General features: G+C 41.8%; 1 protein-coding gene across 1 annotated transcript in view; it reads left to right on the top strand.

Annotated features, from left to right (window-relative positions):
- grm6a (glutamate receptor, metabotropic 6a) overlaps positions 1 to 25,462 on the top strand; it is a 189,749-nt gene that overhangs the window by 111,756 nt on the left and 52,531 nt on the right. The window contains exons 6-8 of the mRNA XM_060932426.1: positions 4,215 to 4,355; positions 10,573 to 10,773; positions 21,935 to 22,074. Coding sequence (XP_060788409.1) covers positions 4,215 to 4,355; positions 10,573 to 10,773; positions 21,935 to 22,074 — 482 coding nt within the window. The remainder of the gene's footprint in view (positions 1 to 4,214; positions 4,356 to 10,572; positions 10,774 to 21,934; positions 22,075 to 25,462) is intronic.

The raw sequence follows: 25,462 nt of genomic DNA, 5'->3' as shown, positions 1-25,462 counted from the left end.
GAACTCTGTCATTGCTATCCATGCTGTAAAATTAATGCTATTCTCCTGAGAAATGCAAAAATAAATGTTGACAAAAATTGCTATGATGTTTGTTGTTGTTGTGAACGAGCAAGTCGCCAGAGGTCCATAACCGGGGTCCGTACCATAGGATACGGACCTGCTCGCCAGCCAATCAGAGCGCAGGATTTGTTGGAAACCGGACCGCGAAAAAAATTAATGGAATTATGTAGAAAACAAAAAAAAGTGTTAAAAAAACCCACGAAATGTCTCATATTTTAGATTCTTCAAAGTAGCCAGTGTTTACCTTGATGATGCTTTGCATACTATAGATGACTTGCAACCACGTGATCAAAATGTGCTACATCATGAGCGTCCGCCATGATGGTGGATATACAAAGCAACTAGGATGGCAGCCGCTGAAAGGGGGTCTGTAAAGAATGCTGAATTTTCTCAGTATTACCATGATTTGAACGATCGAGCGAAGATAGATATGTGTGGTTTTGACCCATATTATTTTAAAAATTCAGACTTTTCTGAAGCTAAGATGCTTCTACCGACTATCGAGTACGAATACAGGTCATTTCGTCCAATGCCTTTTCGTCCAATAGTTAAGACATTTCGTCCAATGCCTTTTCGTCCAATAGTTGAGACATTTCGTCCAAAGCCTTTTTCATATGCCCTATCAATAATTTTATATTTCAGTTATTTGTTTCTTCAAAAAAAGAAGGAATTCTCAATGGAATTTGACCGAAACAAAACACGTTTGTAAAGCAAATGAGTGCCATAGTACGTGCGCTTCAACACTAAAGCGCGTACTAAGGGGGGTAACCATGTCAGCCCGTGCCACTTGCTGACCCTGGCATGAGTTCACTCCCTTGTCATTGCAGGCTGCTCACTTGCATGTCTATGTGTCCAGTTGGATCATATTAAATCTTCAGGTGCGGAGCAGCACTCTCGCGGGGGCTTCATTCGCAAATCCCGGGCCGAGGCATGGTCCTACCGACCCAAGACCATGCTCTTTTGAAAGGGGATGCTTAGAGGGAGGTGTCTGTAAAATTTGGCTTTGCTATGAGCTCCGTTGGCCGAGTTATTAATCTTAAAGCCCGCTGGATCATGTTAAATCTTTAGGCACGGAGCAGCGCTCTCGCAGGGCTTTCATTTGCAAACACAGGAATACCTGAAATATAAAATAATTGATAGTGCATATGAAAAAGGCTTTGGATGAAATGTCTTAACTATTGGACGAAATGGTCATTAGACAAAGTGTCCTGATCCCCTTGTCTCCTTTCCGTTCTAAGCCTTAGAGTTTCCTCGCCCTCTTTCCGAATCACAGACGGAATTCTAAAAAATCGGAACGTGCCACGAGTACTGTTATGACCACAACCATCTCATCTCATTATCTCTTGCCGCTTTATCCTGTTCTACAGGGTCGCAGGCAAGCTGGAGCCTATCCCAGCTGACTACGGGCGAAAGGCGGGGTACACCCTGGACAAGTCGCCAGGTCATCACAGGGCTGACACATAGACAAAGACAACCATTCACACTCACACCTACGGTCAATTTAGAGTCACCAGTTAACCTAACCTGCATGTCTTTGGACTGTGGGGGAAACCGGAGCACCCGGAGGAAACCCACGCGGACACGGGGAGAACATGCAAACTCCGCACAGGAAGGCCCTCACCGGCCACGGGACTCGAACCCGGACCTCCTTGCTGTGAGGCAACAGCACTAACCACTACACCACCGTGCCGCCCGACCACAACCATATACAGCACAAAGATATGGCAGAGCTAAAAGAATGCTTAAAGCAGTGGAAAAACAAAGAGAGTTGTGCACGCGTGACTATGTTTTGTATGGAATGTCGCTTGACCCCACATTTGTATATCCACCAACATGGCCGACATCCGGGTTTCTATTTTGCTTTGACGTCACTTGCAAGCCAAGGATTGGCATTATCTTAACCAGCTAAGAGGTAGTCACCTGGAATGCTTTTCAGTTAACAGGTGTGTCTCGTCAAAAGTTAATTAGTGGACGAGTTTATTGCCTTCTTAATACGTTTGAGATCAAACAGTAAATAGTAAATAATAAGAATACAGTAAATAGCTCAATTCCACACCATAACTGTAGTAATCCATACAGTATTATGTCAAGAACTGATCAACTAAGTAAAGACAAAGGACATCCATCATTATTTTAAGACATGATGTGTCTTAATTAATAAAAATAAAGAAAAACTACTGAATTAGAAGGTGTGTCCAAACTTTTGATTGGTACTGTACGCTAGTTAGCATATACATTATAGACGATACATTTCCTACTTTATGAACACTGACAGAAAATTAAAGTTACAGCCTTTAAATAAATGTCTCCTCACAATATATGGCATACTACGGAAGCCACGAGAGGCCCTTCATATAATCTTTTTTTATTCACCTTGTGATCCCGAGATAACGACATAATTAATTCAGGATGTTGAGAAAACAAAACAATTATTCCGTGATCTCGAAAAAACGAAACAATTATTTCATGATCTCAAGAAAACAGCTGAGATTTCTAGCAGAGCTGAGACGAAGCCGGGCCAGTCTTCTGCGGAGGTGCCGCGCACTAATTTTGAAATTATCCCTTATTAAAAGACTTAATACAATCTCTCCCTGTGTCAACCCCTGATCAAAATATTGCCCTATTAGGTGATCGATTATTCCAGACATTCTAATGACCAAAGTTGCTTCTATACAGAATGAGAAATAGCCCCAAAGTCAGCATATCACAAGTCTCTTGGCGCACCTGAATGAACCATTTCTCAGCTGTTTACTCGAGATCATGAAATAATTGTTTCGTTTTCTCGAGATCACGGAATAATAGTTTTGTTTTCTCGAGATCTCGAAATAACGGTTTTCTTTTCTCAAGATCTCGAATTAGTTGTGTTGTTTTCTCGAGATCCTGAATTAATTATGTCGTTCTCTCAGAATAACGGTTTTGTTTTCTCGAGATCTCGAATTAGTTGTGTTGTTTTCTTGAGATCCTGAATTAATTATGTCGTTATCTCGGGATAACAAGGTGAATAAAAAAAAGGATTATATGAAGGGGGCGGCACGGTGGTGTAGTGGTTAGCGCTGTCGCCTCACAGCAAGAAGGTCCTGGGTTCGAGCCCCGGGGCCGGTGAGGGCCTTTCTGTGTGGAGTTTGCATGTTCTCCCCGTGTCCGCGTGGGTTTCCTCTGGGTGCTCCGGTTTCCCCCACAGTCCAAAGACATGCAGGTTAGGTTAACTGGTGACTCTAAATTGACCGTAGGTGTGAATGTGAGTGTGAATGGTTGTCTGTGTCTATGTGTCAGCCCTGTGATGACCTGGCGACTTGTCCAGGGTGTACCCCGCCTTTCGCCCGTCGTCAGCTGGGATAGGCTCCAGCTTGCCTGCGACCCTGTAGAAGGATAAAGCGGCTAGAGATAATGAGATGAGATGAGATTATATGAAGGGCCTCTCTTGGCTTCTGTAGGGCATACAACACAAGTCCCCAAATAAGGTGTTACCATAGAAATGATAGCATACTAGAATGAAAATAGTTGACACTATTGTCAGAGCTGCTGTTGTAGAAAATTAATCCACACCTTCCCGTCGGACCAATCAGGGCTGGGTTTCCCAAAAGCCTCTTAACGCTAAGAGCATCTTAACTATGAGAGAGAGAGAGAGAGTGTTCATTGTGCTGCTCGCTCTACCATTTAACGATGATCTTTGTGTTACAATGCTTTTGGGAAACTCGGTACAGATTATAGAATTCAGTAGTACAGTGCTATAATAGAATGTAATGCTGATTTCATAAAGTGTTGTAACAAATCTCATTAAGGATGTGTGTTTACACCTATCATGAAACATACTTTATGCTAACTTGAGTCCACTTAGCATATGATAATTACTAGTAATGCTATCATGCTACACCACTGTAGAACTGGACATAAACTGTAATGACAACCCAAGATAATGTATAACATCTTCCATAACACGTTCATGAAGACATAACATGATGAAGTATGAACACCTCTGATTTATTTGCATTGATCACATCTTAGAGTTGCTTTTATTTGTCTAGGATCAGATTTGAACCTTTTTCCGTTGACACTGACAAACAATACAGCGTTTTGTTATTTTCTGACCCTTTAAACCACTCAATTTCAGTCTGGGGTTCAGGCAGTGCTGCTTCTCTGTGTTTTTTGCTCAGGGTTCGATCAGTACTTCACATCTCGCTCTCTGGAGAACAACCGCAGAAATATCTGGTTTGCTGAGTTCTGGGAGGACGATTTTAGGTGCAAGCTGACACGTCCAGGCATCAAGCTCGACCCAGGGAAGAAGAAATGCACAGGTAAAATCCATCATTCCTTTTTTTTAAACTAATCTCTACTTTTTTGGGCTCGGCATAAAGCTACAGGTATGAAACTGTGTTATTACGTTCACTAACTGTGTTGGAGGAGGTTATTTTTTCGGTTGTTTGTTTGCTTGTTTGACTTTTCCCAACATAACTCAAAACATAGTGAACAGATTTTGATGAAATTTTGAGAAAAGGTGGGCAATGGGCCAAGGAACAATTGATTCGATTTTGATGCAAATCCGGATATGTACGTGGAGCCAGGATTTTTTTAACGGTTCCCAACATAACTCAAAAAATAATGAACGGATTTGGATGAAATTTGGTGGAAAGCTTTAGTATTAGCTTAGGTTCAAGTGATTTGATTTTGATGTTGAAAATATGCGGCTTGGCAGAGGTATGCACTCTAACGTGTGGCTTCTAGTTAACTTAAAGTTCCTTCAAAAACACTGTATACCGTATGTAAATTGATATTAGTGTCAAAAGTTAAACACTTTATAATTCTCCCAATGATATACAGTGTCTTGCAAAAGTATTCATCCCCCTTGGTGTTTGTCCTGTTTTGTTGCATCACAAGAAGGAATTAAAATGGATTTTTGGAGGGTTAGCACCATTTGATTTCCACAACATGCCTACCACATTAAAGGTGAAAATAGTTGTTTTATTGTGACATAAACAATAATTAAGATGAGGAAACAGAAATCTGGAGTGTGCATAGGTATTCACCCCCTTTCGTATCAAACCCCTAAATAAGAGCTGGTCCAAACAATTCACTTCACAAGTCACATAATTAGTTGATTAAGAGCCACCTGTGTGCAATCAAAGTGTCACATGATCGGTCACATGATGTCTGTATAAATCAACCTGTTCTGGAAGGACCCTGACTCTGCAACACTACTAAGCAAGCAACATGAAAACCAAGGAGCCTCCAAACAGGTCAGAGACAAAGTTGTGAAGAAGTATAGATCAGGGTTGGGTTATAAAAAATATCCCAAACTTTGAATATCCCACAGAGCTCCATTAAATCCATTATAGCAAAATGGAAAGAATATGTCACCACTGCAAACATGTCAAGAGAAGGCTGCCCACCAAAACTCACAGACTGGGCAAGGAGGGCATTAATCAGAGATGCAACATAGACACCAACGATAACACTGAAGGAGCTGCAAAGAGTCACAGCGGAGATGGGAGTATCTGTCCATAGGACCACTTTAAGCCATACACTCCACAGAGCGGGGCTTTATGGAAGAGTGGCCAGAAAAAAAGTTATTGCTTAAGAAAACATGTTTGGATTTTGCCCAACAGCATGTGGCATACTCCCCAAACACATGGAAGAAGATTCTCTGGTCAAATGAGACTAAAATTGATCTTTTTTGTCATCATGGGAAATACCATGTGTGGCGCAAACCCAACACCCTGAGAACTCCATTCCTACAGTGAAGCATGGCGGTGGCAGCATCATGCTGTGGGGATATTTTTCATCTGCAGGGACAGGAAAGCTGGTCAGGACTGAAGGAAAGATGGATGGCACTAAATACAGGGCAATTCTGGAGGAAAACCTGTTTGAGTCGGCCAGAGGTTTGAGACTGGGACGAAGGTTCACGTTCCAGCAGGACAATGACCCTAAACATACTGCTAAATATACACTGGAGTGGTTTAAAGGGAAACATTTAAATGCCTTGGAATGGCCTAATGAAAGCCCAGACCTTAATCCAATTGAGAATCTGTGGCATAACCTGAAGATTGCTGAACACCAACGCAACCCATCTAATTTGAAGGAGTTGGAGCAGTTTTGCCTTGAGGAATGGGCAAAAATCCCAGTGGCTAGATGTGCTAAGCAAGTAGAGACATACCCCAAGAGACTTGCAGCTGTAATTGCAGCAAAAGGTGGCTCTACAAAGTATTGACTTTGGGGGGGATAAATACCTATGCACACTCCAGATTTCTGGGTTGTTGTTTTTTTTCATCTTATTGTTTGTGTCACAATAAAACACCAATTTTCAATTATGGGTCTCTCCCCAGAGCGTGGGCTTGTATGACTGGAAATAACTACCTAGGAGTCAATATGGCTGCTGAGTGGGCAAACATAACTAGAAGCCTTTTGCATTAAGTCACTGGTTTTGTTTTAGTTCTGATCTAACTCTCTTTCGGAGTTCAGCTGTGTCTCCGCTGTATTCCCCAGCCATATTGAACCTGTCCACATCCTAGCAAGATTTTTCAATTTTGATCATAAAGCACCACTGTGGCTACAGGATTTCATTCTAGTGCAGCAGGAGCTATACCTGTATCCACCTGTTTAATCAGTTGGTCTCGGTTGTCAGATGATCGAGTTGTGGTGTATCACAATTACCTCCTGTCGAGACTGTCCAGATTGGACACCCCCATGCTAATGTGCATCTCAGTTTCTATGTCAGAATTTGATGGGGGTTTTTTTCAGGTACTCCTTTTCTGATGGAAGCCCCTCTGCCCCTTACTGGGGATTATTTATTAAACTAGATGAGTAGATTTATTCCTAAATCGTTTGCTGGGCCATTTAAACAAGAAGTGTGGTATTGATCAAATTCCTGTTAGTTGGGGAAAACGGTTATATCCTATGAGAGCTCCTGAGTGTCACGGCGACCTGCCGCGAGGAGTGTCTGAACCCAGGCTCACATGATTGACAGCTGCCTCCGCTACTCCCTGCTACGCTGAATCGCAGTGCTACGCTGCCAGCGCACGGCTTGGCAGTACGCTGCGCTGAACAGGTGAAGCCAATCACAACGTTAATTAGCAGGGCAGCGGTCTTTCTAGAACAATAGGCAGAGTTGGCGTTCAGTTTGTAACGAAGCAGCAGCACAGCAGTTGCAAAGAGAATTCGCTACTAACACAAACTTTACAGCACATCGGGGGGAAAAAAAGGACGAAAAAGGCTACCGGTAAGCCCACTGAACTTTTTTATCTGCAAATGCAAACGCTGCGCTCGCAGTAATCCGTGGGCATGAGAAATGTTTGTTTCTTACCTGTGTTTGATTTAATGGTTTAAACTTTTCAATCGCCAATGCAGTCAGGCAGAATCTCTGGCGTTTGCATGTTTCCATGTTTAGTAAACTTATAGCTTGCTGGTAGTTGCTAACGTGTGTCCTTCGTTTCATTACATTAGTTTAATTTCATTAGTTTCCTTTCTCAGTGGCGTGCAGTAAAATATCTTCAGTTAAAGTGCACAAACTGCCTGCTAAAGGGCTAATGGTTAAAATGGTTAGATGTAAATGGTTAAAATATACTTAATTTACCTTATACTTACCTTGTTGCCTAATTAACTTGGGCTTTGTTGTGGAAAAACAGGCATTTATTCATACATGCTGAGTGTAAATAATGAATCATTGAACAATGGACTTTTGTTAATCATTTTATTTTTGTGTTTGTATGGTTAAAGGTTTTTCACCTTCTACTTCTTCTTCTGAAAAAACTCTATACTTTTACTACTATCACAATTCTGCTACATGCCAACTTTTTACTACAACGTCAGCTCCACTGAAAATCAATAAAAACACAAGACGAGTGGAATCCTGTGTCCGAGTCCTTCCCTTTCAAGTGTGGGAAACCCATGATGCTCACATACACTTGACACTGGGTTTGTGTAAATCTGACTGAGGTGTTACTCGTATAGAAGAGAGTCACATTAAAGAGGAAAGGGGTTAAGACTAGGCATGTAATGAGTCACCCAATTTACGATTTGATTCAGTTTGATTCACAATATTGGGTTCATGATTTGATTTTCCCATGATTTTTTAAAAATATATATAAATGAAGATTTTACAACCCAAAAAAATTGCAACATTTAATTTCCTATTCTTTATCGACTTAAATCTTGCTTTTGTTCAATTTAAAAAAAAAAAAACATTTTGGTGTTTTTTAAATAACCAACTATAATTATTTACCCCCATTTGTAAAGGTTGGACTAAAATATAATAGCCTATTAACCAGGGCTTTGAACCGGTTCAAGGAACGAAAATGAAAACCGGGAACTTTTTCTATTTCACATGGAACAGAAACGAAACCAGAAACTTTATTATTTTTTATGTTCCGGAACAGAAACGCTTATTAAAAATAATGGTAACCGGTTAATACCGGTTTTTATTTCGTTCCTCAAAGTTTCCGTAGCCTACAAATAAAAAAGTCATTCTTCTCCTGCGCAAGTTTCTATGACCCGCTGGGGTTCACTTCCTGTGTGACGTTCGCTGACTGAATGGAGAGAGCGGGAGGGTGGACTACTATCACGTCTCCACATCTTAAATAAGAGGTAAATATTGCAGTCTATCGTTATTCAAAAACGTCAATTTCAAACACGATATCAATATATTTGTCCACGTTAATGAGAGGCTCGCGAACATTAAATGACATTAACCTCTGTTAGCCTATCAATGCATAGGGCCTGACTAGCCTTTGGTAACACACTAAACGAATTATCTTTCATTTTTGGCACTTTTTCTGTTTGTGTAGATGGGAAGACATACTGAGAATACAAATCGCCAACATTTGAAATAATAATTGTTTTGAATTATTTCTTGTCTTATTTAATGAAGGTTGTAATAGAATTAGCCTACATTTGGCTTAAGCTGGATGAGACAGAGACATAATTTTATAGCCATTTGTTAAACAGCTGACAGGGAACGTAATTTACCGTTCCGGGAATTAAATTTTTTTTGTTCTAACTGGTTCGGGAACGTCTATTTAATGGTGGAACCCAAAACCGGAAACGTTAAAATTCCGTTTCTGTTCGGAACGAACCAATAGGAAAAAAATTCTGGTTCAAAGCCCTGCTATTAACTAAAATATTCCTTTTATTAAAAAATGAAAATGTTAATCACAAACAGGCCTTTTCTTTGTGCAACAGTGATGAACATTTGTACTCCCTCCATCTGCTTCTCTTTTCTTTAGCTTTCAGCAGTCTGTAAAAATAGAGCTCTGATTTCTTGTTGAATCTATTTGTACAGTCAATCCCGCAACAGCTCTTTTTGTGTTTTCACAGCATTAGAGCTGTGTTACTTCCACCTACAGTGAAGTCACATGCATTCTCGATATTGTATGTTACTGCACCCTCTGCTGTCTAAACAACACGAGGAAAAATTAAGAAATTACGCATGCTGATAATCATAATTCATTTTTATTTCATCGATTCGAATCATCATAAATTTTATCGCTATTTATTGTTGCAAAATATATCATTACATGCCAAGTCAAGTCAAGGTTTATTTGTATAGCACTTTTAACAACAGACATTGTTGCAAAGTAGCTTTACAGAAAATTAAAGGCTTTAAACATGAGCTAATTTAATCCCTGATGAGCAAGCCTAGCTAGAACCGTACATTTTTTAGGAACAGTGTTCATCTAGATCCTAGGGGGATCTTAGGGGGAAGCCTAAAAGTTAAAGAAGCAGTTTTGGGACCAAAAGGTTGCCGGTTTGATTCCCTGGGCCAGAAGGAATAGCTAAAGTGCCATTGAGGAAGGCACCTAACACTTAACTTCTCCCCAGGCTGCTCTGAGTATGTTGTACGTCACTCTGGATAAGAGTGTCTGCTAAATGCCTGTAATGTAATTTTTAAAAAGTTAACAAACTGTTAAAGGTTGTATGTAGAACCCTAAAAACAGAGGTTTCGTTTTCAAGTAGAACCCCATTAGAGAGCTGGAGAAGAACCCTTAACAAACCTCACAGTCTCTCAAAGTCATTTTCTTCTGTGCGGAATTTTATTTTGTTCAGACATCTGGGGCTTTTTTTTTTTTTTTGAGTTGGTATAAGACAGAGAATCCTCAAAGATTTATCAGACCATAAAGCAGTTTGATGGTTTTCTTTTGTTTTTGTCAAACTTTATGTTTGTTCTATTTCTTCTTAGTCACGCATCATAAAAACATTTGCTGACATCTTGGAATAAACGTGACTTTTTTCTTTGGCATTTTGGGGCTGATTTATTTTTAATTGTCCAAAAAAAGCCTCATATAAAACAATTGCACTGGTGAGACTATATGATAATTCAGAGCAAGTGACAGGAAGGAAGAAATAGTTTTGTCTCCAAGTGCAGACTATGACAGCGTGATAGAGATCGGTGACTTTGATGGCCTTTAACTCTCTCTTTGTCTTACTCTGCTGATGCTTATTCATTCGTGTCTCACCTTTTTGGCAGTTGCTTGAAATTTATTTCTCTATCCCTTTATTTCATTCTCTCTTTGTGTCCCTCAGGTAAAGAGCGGATCAGCCGTGACTCGCCGTACGAGCAGGAGGGGAAGGTGCAGTTTGTGATCGACGCGGTTTACGCCATGGCACACGCTTTACACAACATGCACCAGGATCTGTGCCCTGGGGCGACGGGACTGTGTGCTAAGATGGACCCCGTAGAGGGACGTTTACTGCTCAGTTACATCCGTGCTGTCAACTTTAATGGTGAGTCTGGAACCTCCTCTGAACCCCCCCCCCCCCCCCCCCCCCCCACACACACACACACACACACATACACACACACACACACATCTTGACTTAGATTACTGAAATGCTACAGAGGTAGAATCAGATTTACATAAAAGCATTTTATTATTTATTGTATTTTTTAGTAATAGATTTTTTAGAGTAATAATTCAGTCTAATATATCCAGCTTTTTTTTTTTTTTCCTTTTCACTGACAGGCTTTTTTTCAGTTCTTGGTTTCAAAACGCTCCACACAGTTAGTTAGGATAATGAACCATGAAACTGCACCAAACTGTCATTTATTTTTAAATGTTTTGACACAAAACGCACTCACTGAAAATACTCTTTTAAAATTCCTGCATTAATTTTGCACTCAAGTTCCGCAGTCAGCAAAATTGTGTATTTCTTGAGCCAAATTTAGCACGCTTTCTCATACGTTATTTCAAAACACTCCTCAACAAACAAATGTCCAAATCAGCAACGCAAGAGATATTTAAAAATGAAGTTTTTATAGCAAAAAGTTTTCCATCCACAAAGAAATTTCATCCAGACTATGCACTACAAACCATCTACAAGCCGATTCTCAACTCTCATATCAAATTACCTCGATCTATTTTTCAACATGGTGCTATTAAATGCGTCAATGGAGTCAAAATGGAGTCAAAAACATGTCAAGTTGTTCTTGCAATGAGCTGATAGTCTATAAATGAAAGAAAAAGTTTTCCATCCGCAGAGAAATTTCATCCAGGATACGCACTACAAACCATCTACAAGCTGATTCTCAACTCTCATATCAAATTACCTCAATCTATTTTTCAACATGATGCCATTAAATGTGTCAATGGAGTCAAAAACAAGTCAAGTTGTTCTTGCGATGAGCTGATAGTCTATAAATGATAGACTTCATGAGCTAGAAACTGGATCTAAATAAAAGAAAAGAAAATATGGACATGTTCTTGATTCTAAGATTCCTGTTCTTGGCTGCAGGAGTGGAACCCAATGTGGTCTTCTGCTGTTGCATGCTGAGATGCTTTTCTGTTCGCCACGGTTGTAAAGAGTGATTATATGAGTTGCTATATCCTTCCTGGCAGCTCGAACCAATCTGTCCATTTTCCTCTGACCTCTATTATCAACAAGGCATTTATTTCCACCCAGAGAACTGTCGCACACTCAATGTTTTTTGTTTTTTGCACCATTCTGTCTGTGAAAACTCTAGAGACTGTTGTGTGTGAAAACTCCAGGAGATCAGCAGTTTCTGAAATACTCAAACCAGCCCATCTGGCTCAAACCAACACCCATGCCACAGTAAAAGAAAGTCACACTTTGAAATCACAGTTTTTCCCATTCTGATGTTTGAACATTGTGAACATTAACTGAAGCCCTTGATTTATACGTGCATGATTTTATATATTGTGTTGTCGTCAAGGGATTGGCTGATTAGAGAACTGCATAAAACAGCAGGTGTATGGGTGCACCTAATAAAGTGGCTGGTGAGTGTAATGTCAACTTAAGCACGACCTAATATGTTTCAGGAATCAGTGAATAACTAGCCTGGGCCCGCCCATCCTAAGCGTGACGCGACACGAGGGCCTGTTCCGAGCTTAGTCTGGCCAGGCAGGCTATCTACAGCATTTCTAAGCTCCCGAAAAATCGGGAACCAATCAACTTTGAGCATCTCCAGTGGCCCTGGGTAGAGGCGTGTTCAAGGCAGTGACGTAGTAGAACTGCGACCGGAAGCCATAGATTGTTTACAGAATCTATGCCGGAAGCGCTTCATTCACATCATGAACATGGAGCAGCGGCAAACCTTTAACACAGCGGTAGATGCTGTATTGAAAACATTCAATGGGAAGTTCTCATTGAAAACGGAGCAAAGAGCAGCCCTGGAGGTATTTATTGAAAGGAAGGACGTTTTCGCCTTGCTCCCGACCGGCTTCGGTAAGAGTTTAATCTACCAGTTAGCCCCGTCGCGTCGCATACGTCAGAGGAAAGAGTGATGTGATTGGTTTAAGCTTCGTCACAGCCTTTTCTGGCTTCGACCAGTAGCAAACTGAGGCATTTTAGGGAGGCGGGTCAACCACGGGCTCTGGGAAACGGTTTGGCTTAATAGCTTGGCCAGACCAAATGCTCGGAGAGCTTTGAAGTTGCGTTAGCCAGGCTAGTGAATAACTACTGTAGAAATATTCTTGCACACAATTAAGTAATACTCACAGATAAATGTGTCCTAAGGTGGTCTGTAGACTCAGTCCTTGGTTGTAAAGGTTTTGAGAACCCCTGGTCTATAGAGGAGTGTCATGATGGTGTAACAGGCAGCTCCCTAGTCTGTGGTTCGATCCTGTAGTCCCTACCTCATGGTACTCACCTGCCCAGAAGGGAATGGGTTGCCCTGAACAGAGCCAGGAGCAGAGTAGGTAGAACTAAAGACAACCTACTGAAATGGGGACGGGTGAACTCAGCCGAGTGTCGATGTGGTCATCCTAACCAAACTATGGGACACATTCTCCGTGAGTGCGAACTGGGTCCAAATGTCACCAATCAAAACCTATATGAAGCTAACCAAGAAGCCCTGAACTGGCTGCAGTACTGGCACGACAAGATATGATGATGATTCCTAGTGTTCCTGGGGTAGATCCACTGTGACCCTGACCAAGATAAAGCACTTACTGAAGATGAATGGTCTATAGAGTGTATATAGATTCTCAGCTAAACCCTCACCAACTACAAACTGATCACATTATAAACATTTTCCCCATTTTCTCCTTTTTGGTCATTGGCATATTCTCACCGTCTTCTCTAGTGCATGACAGCTACCAACAAGGGACTGTGAAGGCTAATACATGCTTCCTCTGATACTGATAAGGGCAGTGTGACACTCAGAGGAGAGCTCAAACTGCCCTCTTCCACATACATGACTGGTTGACATGACTGCTTAGTGATGCCAGGGGAGGAAGTAACACTATCCATTTCACCAAGCCAGTTTTATTGCAACTCTTGGAATCCTAGCTACGGACATCTGTGGCATTGTCGGGATTTGAACTCACAAGCTAGCAGGTTGATGCAAGTCATAGGTCTCGATGACTTTGTGTCTGTAGAGTGTCTACAGTGAAGTTCAAGATTCATGAAGTTATACATGAGTCCAAGTCCAAGTCAAGTTGGATATTGTGACATGAGGTAAATGTAAGCACAGGATTCAACATGTACGGTACATGCGTTCTCTGGAGAACACTAATTAATTTCGGTGTTTGGAACATAGTGTTGGGTGAAGGTCAGAGAGATCGTGTTGTGTATAGTGCAGACTTTCATAACCACCACTCTGCCCTGCAGTACAACCTCATCTGGGTGAGTAACGACGCTGAATTGAGGCTCAGTCTGCACTCCATTTCCAGAGCATCTCTCTATTTCGTTCTTTCTTTCTGTTCTTCTTTCCCCCTCACTGATCTGTCCAGCTCATCTCAGCCCCCCAGCATTTATAAAATGTTATTTCTCCAGCTGCACTTGGCCCTGGATTTCTAAAGGAATTGTCCATTAAAGCTTTTCACCCTAGGAGTTATCCATTAAAGTTTTTACCCTTTTGTGACTGAAAGCCTGGAGCATCCAAACAAAGAACCTGTATTATTTCAGAAGATAAATAAAAGTCCATAAGGAGTCCCTATTTATATCCTAAGATTTGATGCAAATGATGCTTAAAGAAAATTCCTGTTCCTTCAGCTGTGACTGGGGCTGCTTAGCAAGATGATTAGGATCTACAAATCTTGTCAAATTGTCATAGAATAAATAATTGATATGACTGAGTTGATCGTCCATTTGGGATCAATGTTGTGAAAGGGCAAAAATTGCAACCCCTCACGTCACTGACGTGTTCCTTTCCTGCTTAGTTGCGTTTTTTTTTCCTTTTGAATGTAATCTGGCCCAAAATAGACTGTGTATGCAACATTTATCAGCTTAACGTCTGCATGAATGGATCTTCTATGTTCAGCAGTTGGCGTGTGAAGAAGGAGTGAGAGAACACGAAAGGCTCAGTAGGATTGGAGAGAAAGGAAAAAGACGGGACTCCCTGACGCATACTGCTGCCTAATGCTATTGCGATGGATGAGTGTAAGCTTGTGGTTTTGGTGGAATTGTGTTTGCAGTTACAGTAAGTCAGATAATTATACTTCTAGAGGTCGATTTTAAGGTCAAGTAAGGGGAAACAAGTATTTGTGTTATCTTAGAAAGTGCAGCACCCAAACAGAGCCGGGACTGACTCGAGAGTTAAAACCTGAATTAAATATAAAATTCTTGAATCTGATTGGTCAGAAGGTATTGATGAATTTCTGACACAGGAATTAATGGAAGGGTTTGTGGTTTCATGGTAATATCACAAGCTGCACTTTTCTTTTTGTCATATTAACTTCAGAATGATGAGAGAATGAACGTTTATACCTAGTGTAGCATAAGTGATAACAGAAATTAATCTCATCTCATCTCATTATCTCTAGCCGCTTTATCCTGTTCGACAGGGTCGCAGGTAAGCTGGAGCCTATCCCAGCTGACTACGGGCGAAAGGCGGGGTACACCCAGGACAAGTCGCCAGGTCATCACATGGCTGACACATAGACACAGACAACCATTCACACTCACATTCACACCTACGGTCAATTTAGAGTCACCAGTTAACCTAACCTGCATGTCTTTGGACTGTGGGGGAAACCGGAGCACCCGGAGGAAACCCACACTGACACGGGGAGAACATGCAAACTCCACACAGAAAGGCCTTCGCCGGCCACGGGACTCGAACCCGGACCTTCTTGCTGTGAGGCGACAGCGCTAACCACTACACCACTGTGCCGCCCACAGAAATTAATGCGTTTAGGAAATGTTCCAGAACATGAACTATATTGTAACTATAAAAAGTCAAAGTCCTTCCTGTGCCAGGTCTCTCTCAGGCAGTCTCCCATCCCAGTACTAACCAGGCCCTTAAGGCGGCACCAACTCCTGCAACCCTCGACCTCTCACCTATACAGCTAAGGTTACAGTGGGGGGCTAGTCCTCTGGTAACCACAAGAGTTTGACTCCCCACTCACATCTATATTCCAGTCTGCCTTGTCAGACAGCAGTAGGTACTTATTTTTATGATGGTCTTTGGTATGACCCAACCACAAGTAGAACTCACAATCTCCTGACTGAGATGCAGACACGCTAACCACTAGGCCAGCTCACGGTCTGTAACTATGAAAGGATAAGAAATGTATGAAGTGTTGCTCATTAATAAATAAAATTGTAATCAGTTGTAAATTGCTGAAATATAAGCCAAATAAAGTGGAAATGTCGTGGAAGTTTGAATCTCAAAAGTAGCCAATAATACACTTGCACGAAAGACGTTACCTTAAGTGCTTTTATTGCATAGAAACAACACCAGCACTGAGTGTTTCCGGAATAGCACTGAAATTCTTCAACTTACAACACTGATTTTAAACACTGTCCCGGTACAAGGGACTTCCCTAGAACTGCCCAAAACAAAATAGCGTCTGCTATTAAAATAATTGTAAAAATACTTTTCTTTGGTTGAACGCAGGCTTCTGATGGGCTGCCCAATACAGACTTCCTACTGGCTAAAGCACACACTTCTGCTAAGTTTGAAAATACACAAGCCCCCTTGTATCTCCCACTATTCACATCCCCCAGCTTTTAGCTAGATAATAGGAGTCTGTATTTAATGCATTCAGTGCTTCGACAATGCTTTACAATCAGTGATAAAGAAAACATAATCGTGGTTACACACAAGAGCCTCCAAATATTTGAACTCATAATTGTTCCTAGGCTCAGCTAATGGAGCCTAGTGATAGAAACCCCCCGAGCAAGAGTTTAGTAAATTCAGGCTAAGTAATACAACATCATTTCTCAATGATCTTTGAAAAATATTTGCAAGCAGGCTAATGCATCTTTGTGTGTCAGGCCCCTAAAATATTGGAAGGAGAAAGTACTAAGTTTCTAAACTTGCTAACAAACTACATTCCACAGTCTGACCTGTTGACCCTTGTAACACGGAGAGCCTGGCTCAAAGAGAACTGTGGCCATAGATACAGAAATCTAAATACATTTTGAAGCACTACACCACAGTGTTGTTCTACTCGAGACCAGTCTCAAGACCACTTTTTGAAGGTCTCAGTTTCGTCTCAATCAACCACGTTTTTACTTGGTCTTGCCTTGGTCTCGATATAGAGGACTCTGGATTTATTTCAAGATGGGTCAAGACTGCAGCGCATCGTGAGAGCAGCTGAGAGGATCATTGTGTCTCTCTCCCTTCTCTAATGGATATTTATAACTCCCGCCTCACCCGCAAAGCCATCTAGCCTGGGCCCGCCCATCCTAAGTGCGACGCAACACGGGGGCCTGTTGCGAACTTAGTCTGGCAAGGCAAGCTATCTCCAGCTCTTCCAAGCTCCCGAAAAATCGGGAGCCAATCAACTTTGAGCATCTCCAACGGCCCTGGGTAGAGGCGTGTTCAAGGCAGTGACGTAGTAGAACTGCGACCGGAAGCCATAGATTGTTTACAGAATCTATGTCGGAAGCGCTTCATTCACTAGAAACATTACGAACATGGAGCAGCGGCAAGCCTTTGACACAGCGGTAGATGCTGTACTGAAAGCATTCAACGGGAAGTTCATTCATCTCATCTCATTATCTCTAGCCGCTTTATCCTTCTACAGGGTCACAGGCAAGCTGGAGCCTATCCCAGCTGACTACGGGCGAAAGGCGGGGTACACCCTGGACAAGTCGCCAGGTCATCACAGGGCTGACACATAGACACAGACAACCATTCACACTCACATTCACACCTACGGTCAATTTAGAGTCACCAGTTAACCTAACCTGCATGTCTTTGGACTGTGGGGGAAACCGGAGCACCCGGAGGAAACCCACGCGGACACGGGGAGAACATGCAAACTCCGCACAGAAAGGCCCTCGCCAGCCCCGGGGCTCGAACCCAGGACCTTCTTGCTGTGAGGCGACAGGGCTAACCACTACACCACCGTGCCGCCTCAACGGGAAGTTGTCATTGAAAATGGAGCAAAGAGCAGCCCTGGAGGTATTTATCTTCCTGTTACTCAAGCAGTTTCCGTCGCGTCACATACATCAGAGGAAAGAGTGATTGATTGGTTTAAGCTTCGTCACAGCCTTTTCTGGCTTCGACCAGTAGCAAACTGAGGCATTTCAGGGAGGCGGGTCAACCACGCGCTTTGGGAAATGGTTGGGCTTAATATCTTTGCCAGACCAAATGCTCACAGAGCTTTGAAGTTGCGTTAGCCAGACTAAAAGCCATCAGGATTGCAGGTGACCCCACCCACCCATCTCACAGCCTCTTCAGTCTGCTGCCGTCGGGGAGGAGACTGCGGAGTCTCCGGGCCAAAACCAGCAGGCTGAAGAACAGTTTTTCACCAGGCGGTCAGGAGGCTCAACTCCCTCCCTGTTCTGCCCCTCCTCCCCCCTCTGCCCCCTGCCACAGATTCTGCTCGCACACCCCCCTGCCCCCCCTTCAGCATCTGACATGTCATCCTCACAGTTCCCCCCCAACACACACACACACACACACACACACACACACACACACACACACACACATACATCTCATCGTTCATTAACGCACTGAACTCAGGGACCGCACATCTCACTTTACCTCGCTCATTTGCACTATTCCGCACTACCTCATCTTAACAGCTGCTAGTTTGTTTATACTGCTTATTTCATGTTTACCTGCTAGACCTCAAGTGCCCTTGACTGTTTGTTTATTTGAACCAGTGTGTGTGTGTGTGTGTGTGTGTGTGTGTGTATGTATATATGAGTGTTTAGTCTACGTCTAGTTCATATCTAGAGTGTTTATACTGTTTATATTGTCTGTTTGAGTGTTTAGTCTTTGTATAGTTCTTATCTAGTGTTTATACTGTTTATATTGTCTGAGTGTTTAGTCTGTCTTGTTCTCATCTAGTGTTTATACTGTTTATTTATACTGTTTATATTGTTTGAGTGTTTAGTCTATGTCTAGTTCCTATCTAGAGTGTTTATACTGTTTATATTGTTTTTTTTTCAATTATTCTATTTTTATTTTTATTTATTGCATTGCCTGTTTGCACCGTGGGTCAGAGAAGACTGAAATTTCATCTGTGCTGTATGTCGAGCATGTATAGCATATTTGACAATAAAGTTGACGTGACTTGATTTGAAGACCACAACTGTGGGGATTTCACTAAATTGCCTGTATATTGTCTGATTTATTCGTTAACATCATTACTGTGATTAGATGTACAATTTCCTGCTTCAAATGCAACCAGTAATGTGATCCATCCATCCATCCATTATCTGTAGCCGCTTATCCTGTTCTACAGGGTCGCAGGCAAGCTGGAGCCTATCCCAGCTGACTATGGGCGAGAGTCAGGGTACACCCTGGACAAGTTAACGTGATTCATTGCTAATATTAAAATTTTCTTCCTGTTAACAGCCGTCACCCCTCCCCTCTCTGTCCCCCTTCACGCCCACTGGCCTGGTCCTTGTCTTGACTCGGTCTCGCCCTGTCTTGGTCTTAGTCTTGACTTGATCTCAACCACTCAAAATCTTGGTCTTGTCTTGGTCTCGATACACTTTGGTCTTGGTCAGGACTTGGTCTCAGTCTTGACTACAACATTATGACAGGATGCTAAAGAGTAATCTTGAGGTTTAAAATAATCTTTCAGAAACTTCAACGTGGCAAGAGCATCTGCATTGCACCATCCTGTCGTTGATTATTTTCCTATAATGGCTCACCCTACAAGTGCAGCATCCTCCATACCAACATTCAATATCAACATTCTGGCACAGGAATAAGTTGCATAGTGACATATATAACTTACGTTGGAATAATTTGTATGTCACATTCTGCCACAACGTCTTTTCACCAAGCTGACCTCTATCACTATGATTTTTGAATAAGATTGTTATGTAATTTAATAATTTTAAACATTTTGAGCGTTACCCACTTCGTGCATAAAGTTTTTGCTTTTCAAGCCATATGATTAGCACAGTGGTGTAGTGGTTAGCACTGTCACCTCACAGCAAGAAAGTCCTGGGTTCGAGCCTAGCAGCCGATGAGAGCCTTTCTGTGCGGAGTTTGCATGTTCTCCCGGTGTCCGCGTGGGTTTCCTCCGGGTGCTCCGGTTTCCCCCACAGTCCAAAGAGATGCAGGTTAGGTTAATTGGTGGCTCTAAATTGACCGTAGGTGTGAATGGCTGTCTGTGTCTGTGTCAGCCCTGTGATGACCTGGCGACTTGTCCAGGGTGTATCCCGCCTCTCACCCATAGTCAGCTGGAATAGGCTCCAGCTTGCCTGCGATCCTGTAGGACAGGATAAGCGGCTACAGAGAATGGATGGATGATTAGACTTATTACGCTCATGATAAAACTTATCTTCTCTGCAAACACAATTCAGGCTTTCAAATGAGGATAGCTTTTAGCCTGTAATTTCTTTAGTCTATAGAGAATCAGTGTGTTTTGTCAATACCTGCATTGTGTACTGCATTACTGCATGACTTGCCTGAAAGCCTGATTGTGTTTGCAGAGAAGAGGAGAGGTTTCATACACATGCCCGTGAATTGAGTAATATGTTAACAAGTGGTCTAGTGAAAGTTTGAAACATTGCTTTGTGACATTTGTTTGCACCAGAACATTGATATTCAATGTATGAAAGGTGCTGCGGATAATTCACATGTGAAAGTTTTGTCTGTGAGACTGGGTTGGTTTCATTCCTTATACACTCACCGGCCACTTCAATAGGAACTTGTGGTTGATTCTAAGATTCCTGTTCTTGGCTGGCAGGAGTGGAACCCAGTATGGTCTTCTGCTGTTGCATGCTGAGATGCTTTTCTGCTCACCACGGTTGTAAAGAGTTGCTATGAGTTACTATTTCCTTCCTGGCAGCTTGAACCAATTTTCCTCTGACTTCTCTTCTCAACGAGACGCTTGTTTCCACCCACAGAACTGTCGCTCACTCACTCAATGATTGTTTTTTTGTTTTTCGCACCATCTCATCTCATTATCTCTAGCCGCTTTATCCTTCTACAGGGTCGCAGGCAAGCTGGAGCCTATCCCAGCTGACTACGGGTGAAAGGCGGGGTACACCCTGGACAAGTCGCCAGGTCATCGCAGGGCTGACACATAGACAAAGACAACCATTCACACCTACGGTCAATTTAGAGCCACCAGTTAACCTAACCTGCACGTCTTTGGACTGTGGGGGAAACCGGAGCACCCGGAAGAAACCCACGCGGACACGGGGAGAACATGCAAACTCCGCACAGAAAGGCCCTCGCCGGCCACGGGGCTCGAACCCGGACCTTCTTGCTGTGAGGCGACAGCGCTAACCACTACACCACCGTGCCGCCCTTTTTTCGCACCATTCTGAAAGAAAGTCATACTTTGAGATCACAATTTTTCCCATTCGGATGTTTGAACATCATGAGCATTAATTAACCGAAGCTCTTGATTTGTATCTGCATGATTTGATGCATTGTGCTGCTGTAAAGCGATTGGCTGATTAGATAACAGCATAAAACAGTGGGTGAATGGGTGTTCCTATAAAGTGGCCGGTGATTGTATATCCTGATGTATTCAATTTTATACTAATATAATTTCTGTTAATCATCCTTGTGGAACAAGTTTCTGTTGCCAAGATGTCTTTTTTTTTATTTTTTTATTAATAGACAGCATGAAGACCTTGTAAAGGAAAATCTCCACTTGTTTCTATTAGATTTGTCTGTTTTCCTTGTCTGCCTCCTTTTAAAAGTACATCTTGACTTGATAAACACAAGCTCTTTGCCGATTATGATGAAATGTCAGACGTGAAAATAACACGACTTCATAAACACAAGCTGATTATTGTGAAATGTCAAACTATAATGTAAAAACCACGCACATTGGTAGAAAACCTAATGCTAAGCAGAATGTTTTTCTGTTTTGTATTCTTGTTTTTAATCTAGAATTGCATGTTGCTTTTGGATTAACAAGCCAACATTTTTTCCTGGGAGATGTTTTTTGTTTTTTTTTTTCCCTAAGGAAATGACACTCAGGTGTTTATCTCAGTTGTGGAAAGCACATTAAATACGAATGATATATTTTCTTTGTGTTGTTTGCAGGCAGTGCTGGAACCGCTGTCCTTTTCAATGAGAACGGAGATGCTCCAGGACGCTACGACATCTTTCAGTATCAGTTCAGCAACACGAGCAGCCCAGGATACAGAGTCATCGGCCAGTGGACAAACCACCTCCGAATCAGCGTGGGTCCACTTCCTGTTTTATAATACAGTATAAAAAGCTTAGTATGCATCAACTCCAAAAACATAACGCAGAAATCCTGTACAAGCTAGAACGGATAATCTTATGTATCCTATTTCGATATTTTTATCTACGCTGGTCTGATCAGAAGGTCAGTGCATCACAGTGCAGCACGCATCCACACTGTGTGAAGTACCACAGCGTGCTAAAAAGAAATCCACGGCTAGACCTTTAATTAACAAGCCACAAGCGATGGTGACGGAGAAAACATTGAGACGAGTCTTGAAAAATATATACTTTATGCATGAACAGGGAGCAAAGCAAAAGTGTTAATACATGATCATGCACACTCACTGGCCACTTTAATATGAACTCGTTCTTGGCTGGCAGGAGTGGAACCCAAGATGGTCTTCTGCTGTTGCATACTGAGATGCTTTTCTGCTCACCACGGCTGTAAACAGTGACTATATGAGTCACTATACAGTTACCTTTCTGGCAGCTTGAACCAATCTGTCCATTTTTCTCTGACTTCTCTAATCAACAAGGCGTTTATTTCCACCCACAGAACTCTCACTCACTCAGTTTTTTTTTTCCGCACCATTCTGTCTGTGTAAACTCTAGAGACTGTTGTGTATGAAAACCCCAGGAGCTCAGCAGTTTCTGAAATACTCAAATAAACCAGTCCATCTGGCTCAAACCAACACCCATGCTGCAGTGAAAGAAAGTCACACTCTGAGATCCCAATTTTTCCCGTTCTGATGTTTGAACATTGTGAACATTAATTAACTGAAGCTCTTGATTTGTAGCTGCATGATTTGATGCATTGTGCTGCTGTCAGGGAATTGGCTGATTAGGTACGGTAACTGCATAAAACAGCAGGGTGGACGTATGGGTATTCCGAATAAAGTGGCCGGTGAGTGTAACTAAGAGCTTGATGATACATGCACAACATTAAACGTGATAAAATGGGATGAACGCTTTATAATCATCAGTGTTTACAATATAAATAGAGGGTCCAAGTGACCTGGTTTCAGTTAACTAATACAACATATCACACTCTTAAAGGCACTGACTGCAAAGTCATCTGAAATATATATATATATATATATATATATATATATATATATATATATATATATATATATATATATATATATATATATTGGATGCGATTTGCTGGGGGGGATGGTGGGGATCATCCCCCCCTCTGGTTTTTATCTCTGCTGAAAAAAATCCTCGGGGACAACCCCGTCAATAAAACAAACAAACCAAAAAAAAAGTTGACATGACAGGCATGCTGTGACAAAGTTTTCTATGGTCTACATTGCACTCACTTTCAAAATGACCCGAAGTGGCAGCTTTGATGTTCACGAACGTCCCCAGCAAATAGATACATTGTAGATAATAACAATATCTTTGCGTTCTCATAGAACGCAAAGATATTGTTATTATCTACAATGTATCAATGTATCTGCAGGGATGCAAACAGCGCGCCTTTTGGCGGATGCCGCCTTTTTCACGGCCGATTTTTTTTTTGGGGGGGGGGGGGGGGGGGCGTTGGAGTGTCTGATTATAATTTCAAAGTAAATTCTGTATTAAAATTACTAAATAAGCAAATCCGTTACAGTCCATGAAACAGGAAGTATAAGGATGAGAAAAAAAACAGTTTAAATCGGAAAGCTGCGCACAATGTGAACTGCGCCATCAGAGCAAACTGTTCATTTAGTATTCATGTATTTTAGTGATTTTCGGGTCACTGTCCATTTAATCCGGAGGGAGAGAAACATCACAGCAACGCGACAAGCAATGCGAACTTTGTTGTGTTAGTGTTCGTGTATTTAGTCAGAGAGATAGGAAGATGAATTTACTGTACTATCTCTGGTTGAGTGTTTGTTTTCATTTAGTGTTATTCATTTGATATCATCGGATGTTATTGAGCTGTTAGCCTATTGTTACCTTAATTTTGTGACCTTTCATGATTTAAAAAAAAAACATCCCCCCCTTCTGTTTTTTTGACAAATCTCACCCTGTATATATATATATATATATATATATATATATATATATATATATATATATATATATATATATATTGTTCATGGCATTTTCCTATGCTCCACAAGAACAATATCATGCGGACGAGATGTGATCATTTTGATGTCCTGAGAGTCGCTTTTCTCCGTTTTGGGAGCGTTTTCCTCCCTCTTGAGGTAAACAGTACGGCCCCGTGGAAATAAGGAGGAGCTTTAACTAATTAGCAGAACTATGGAACTGTGTCACACCAAGATGGCGATGCGCAGAAAACATCGTGGCTCTGCATCAACATCGACCTCGGAGAGTTTTGAGTCGCAGGGATGTAATTTGTGGTTGACGTTCACTAATAGATCCGTGAAACAAAAGATGAATATATCTTTTCTCTGTTCCTGCTTTTGTTTTCTCATTTCTTTCTCTGTAAGAGGAAAACATTAGGTGTATAATAACTCCATACTCGCTACCGTGGAGTCGAGCCCATGCGTTCTAAGGCTAAGATAGCTAAGCGCTAGCTAGAATGATTTAGGCTACATCCACACGACAACGGCAACGAGATGTTATTAAAAAAATATCGCGTCCACATGGGCAACGGATCACAGGTACATATGGCAACGCAACGCTTGCTGAAAACGATGCAATACACATGCCACACCTCTAGGGGCGCTGTAAGATGGTCCCTTCGGAGACACCAGAACAATAGACGTAAGGACGCATGCGCATAAACTATTATGCGCGAGACTTCATATTAGCCACAAAGTCAGAAAAATCTGTTCGTAAAATTACATTATAATGACCAAATACAATGAAAAGTATTTTTCCAGTCTCACCTGTGAAAGGTGATCCCATGTGATCTTGTTTGGACGGTAAACCTGTTGGTACAGTTAAACGCAGCACATGAATGAGGCATCTTTATTCTCCACTTTGACCCATCCAATAGGGCGGCGAGGATGACGTATGATTCTACATGGAAGGCGGCGTCTTTAATGGTCCGGAATAAATTGAATGCTACACGTTGACGGATTAATTTGTTCTTCTATGCCCTTTTTGAGGAATGTATTGTAGGACTTAAACCAACATCTGAAGAGGTGAGATCGCTCCTTTTTTTTCCCTATTTTTGCTGGCGGGATTGACTCTCTCTCTCTCTCTCTCTCTCTCTCTCACTTTGCACCATTACACAATAAATATTCACAGTGAAAATATTTTGTAAGCGCGTTTCATGAACCAAGTTATAGGATTTGTTGACAACTCGCATCGAGTTCATTACACTTCTACCCGGCGTGAAGCACATGTGGTTGTGACGTCATCGTAAACAAATCCGTTCTACTCATCCAGACGACTTCGCAACTGCGCCGTTGCCAG

Source organism: Neoarius graeffei, chromosome 10 (assembly GCF_027579695.1).
Source record: "Neoarius graeffei isolate fNeoGra1 chromosome 10, fNeoGra1.pri, whole genome shotgun sequence".
Lineage (NCBI taxonomy): Eukaryota > Metazoa > Chordata > Actinopteri > Siluriformes > Ariidae > Neoarius > Neoarius graeffei.
Note: the sequence above shows the minus strand (reverse complement) of the source record. Positions and strands in the feature narration are given on the sequence as shown.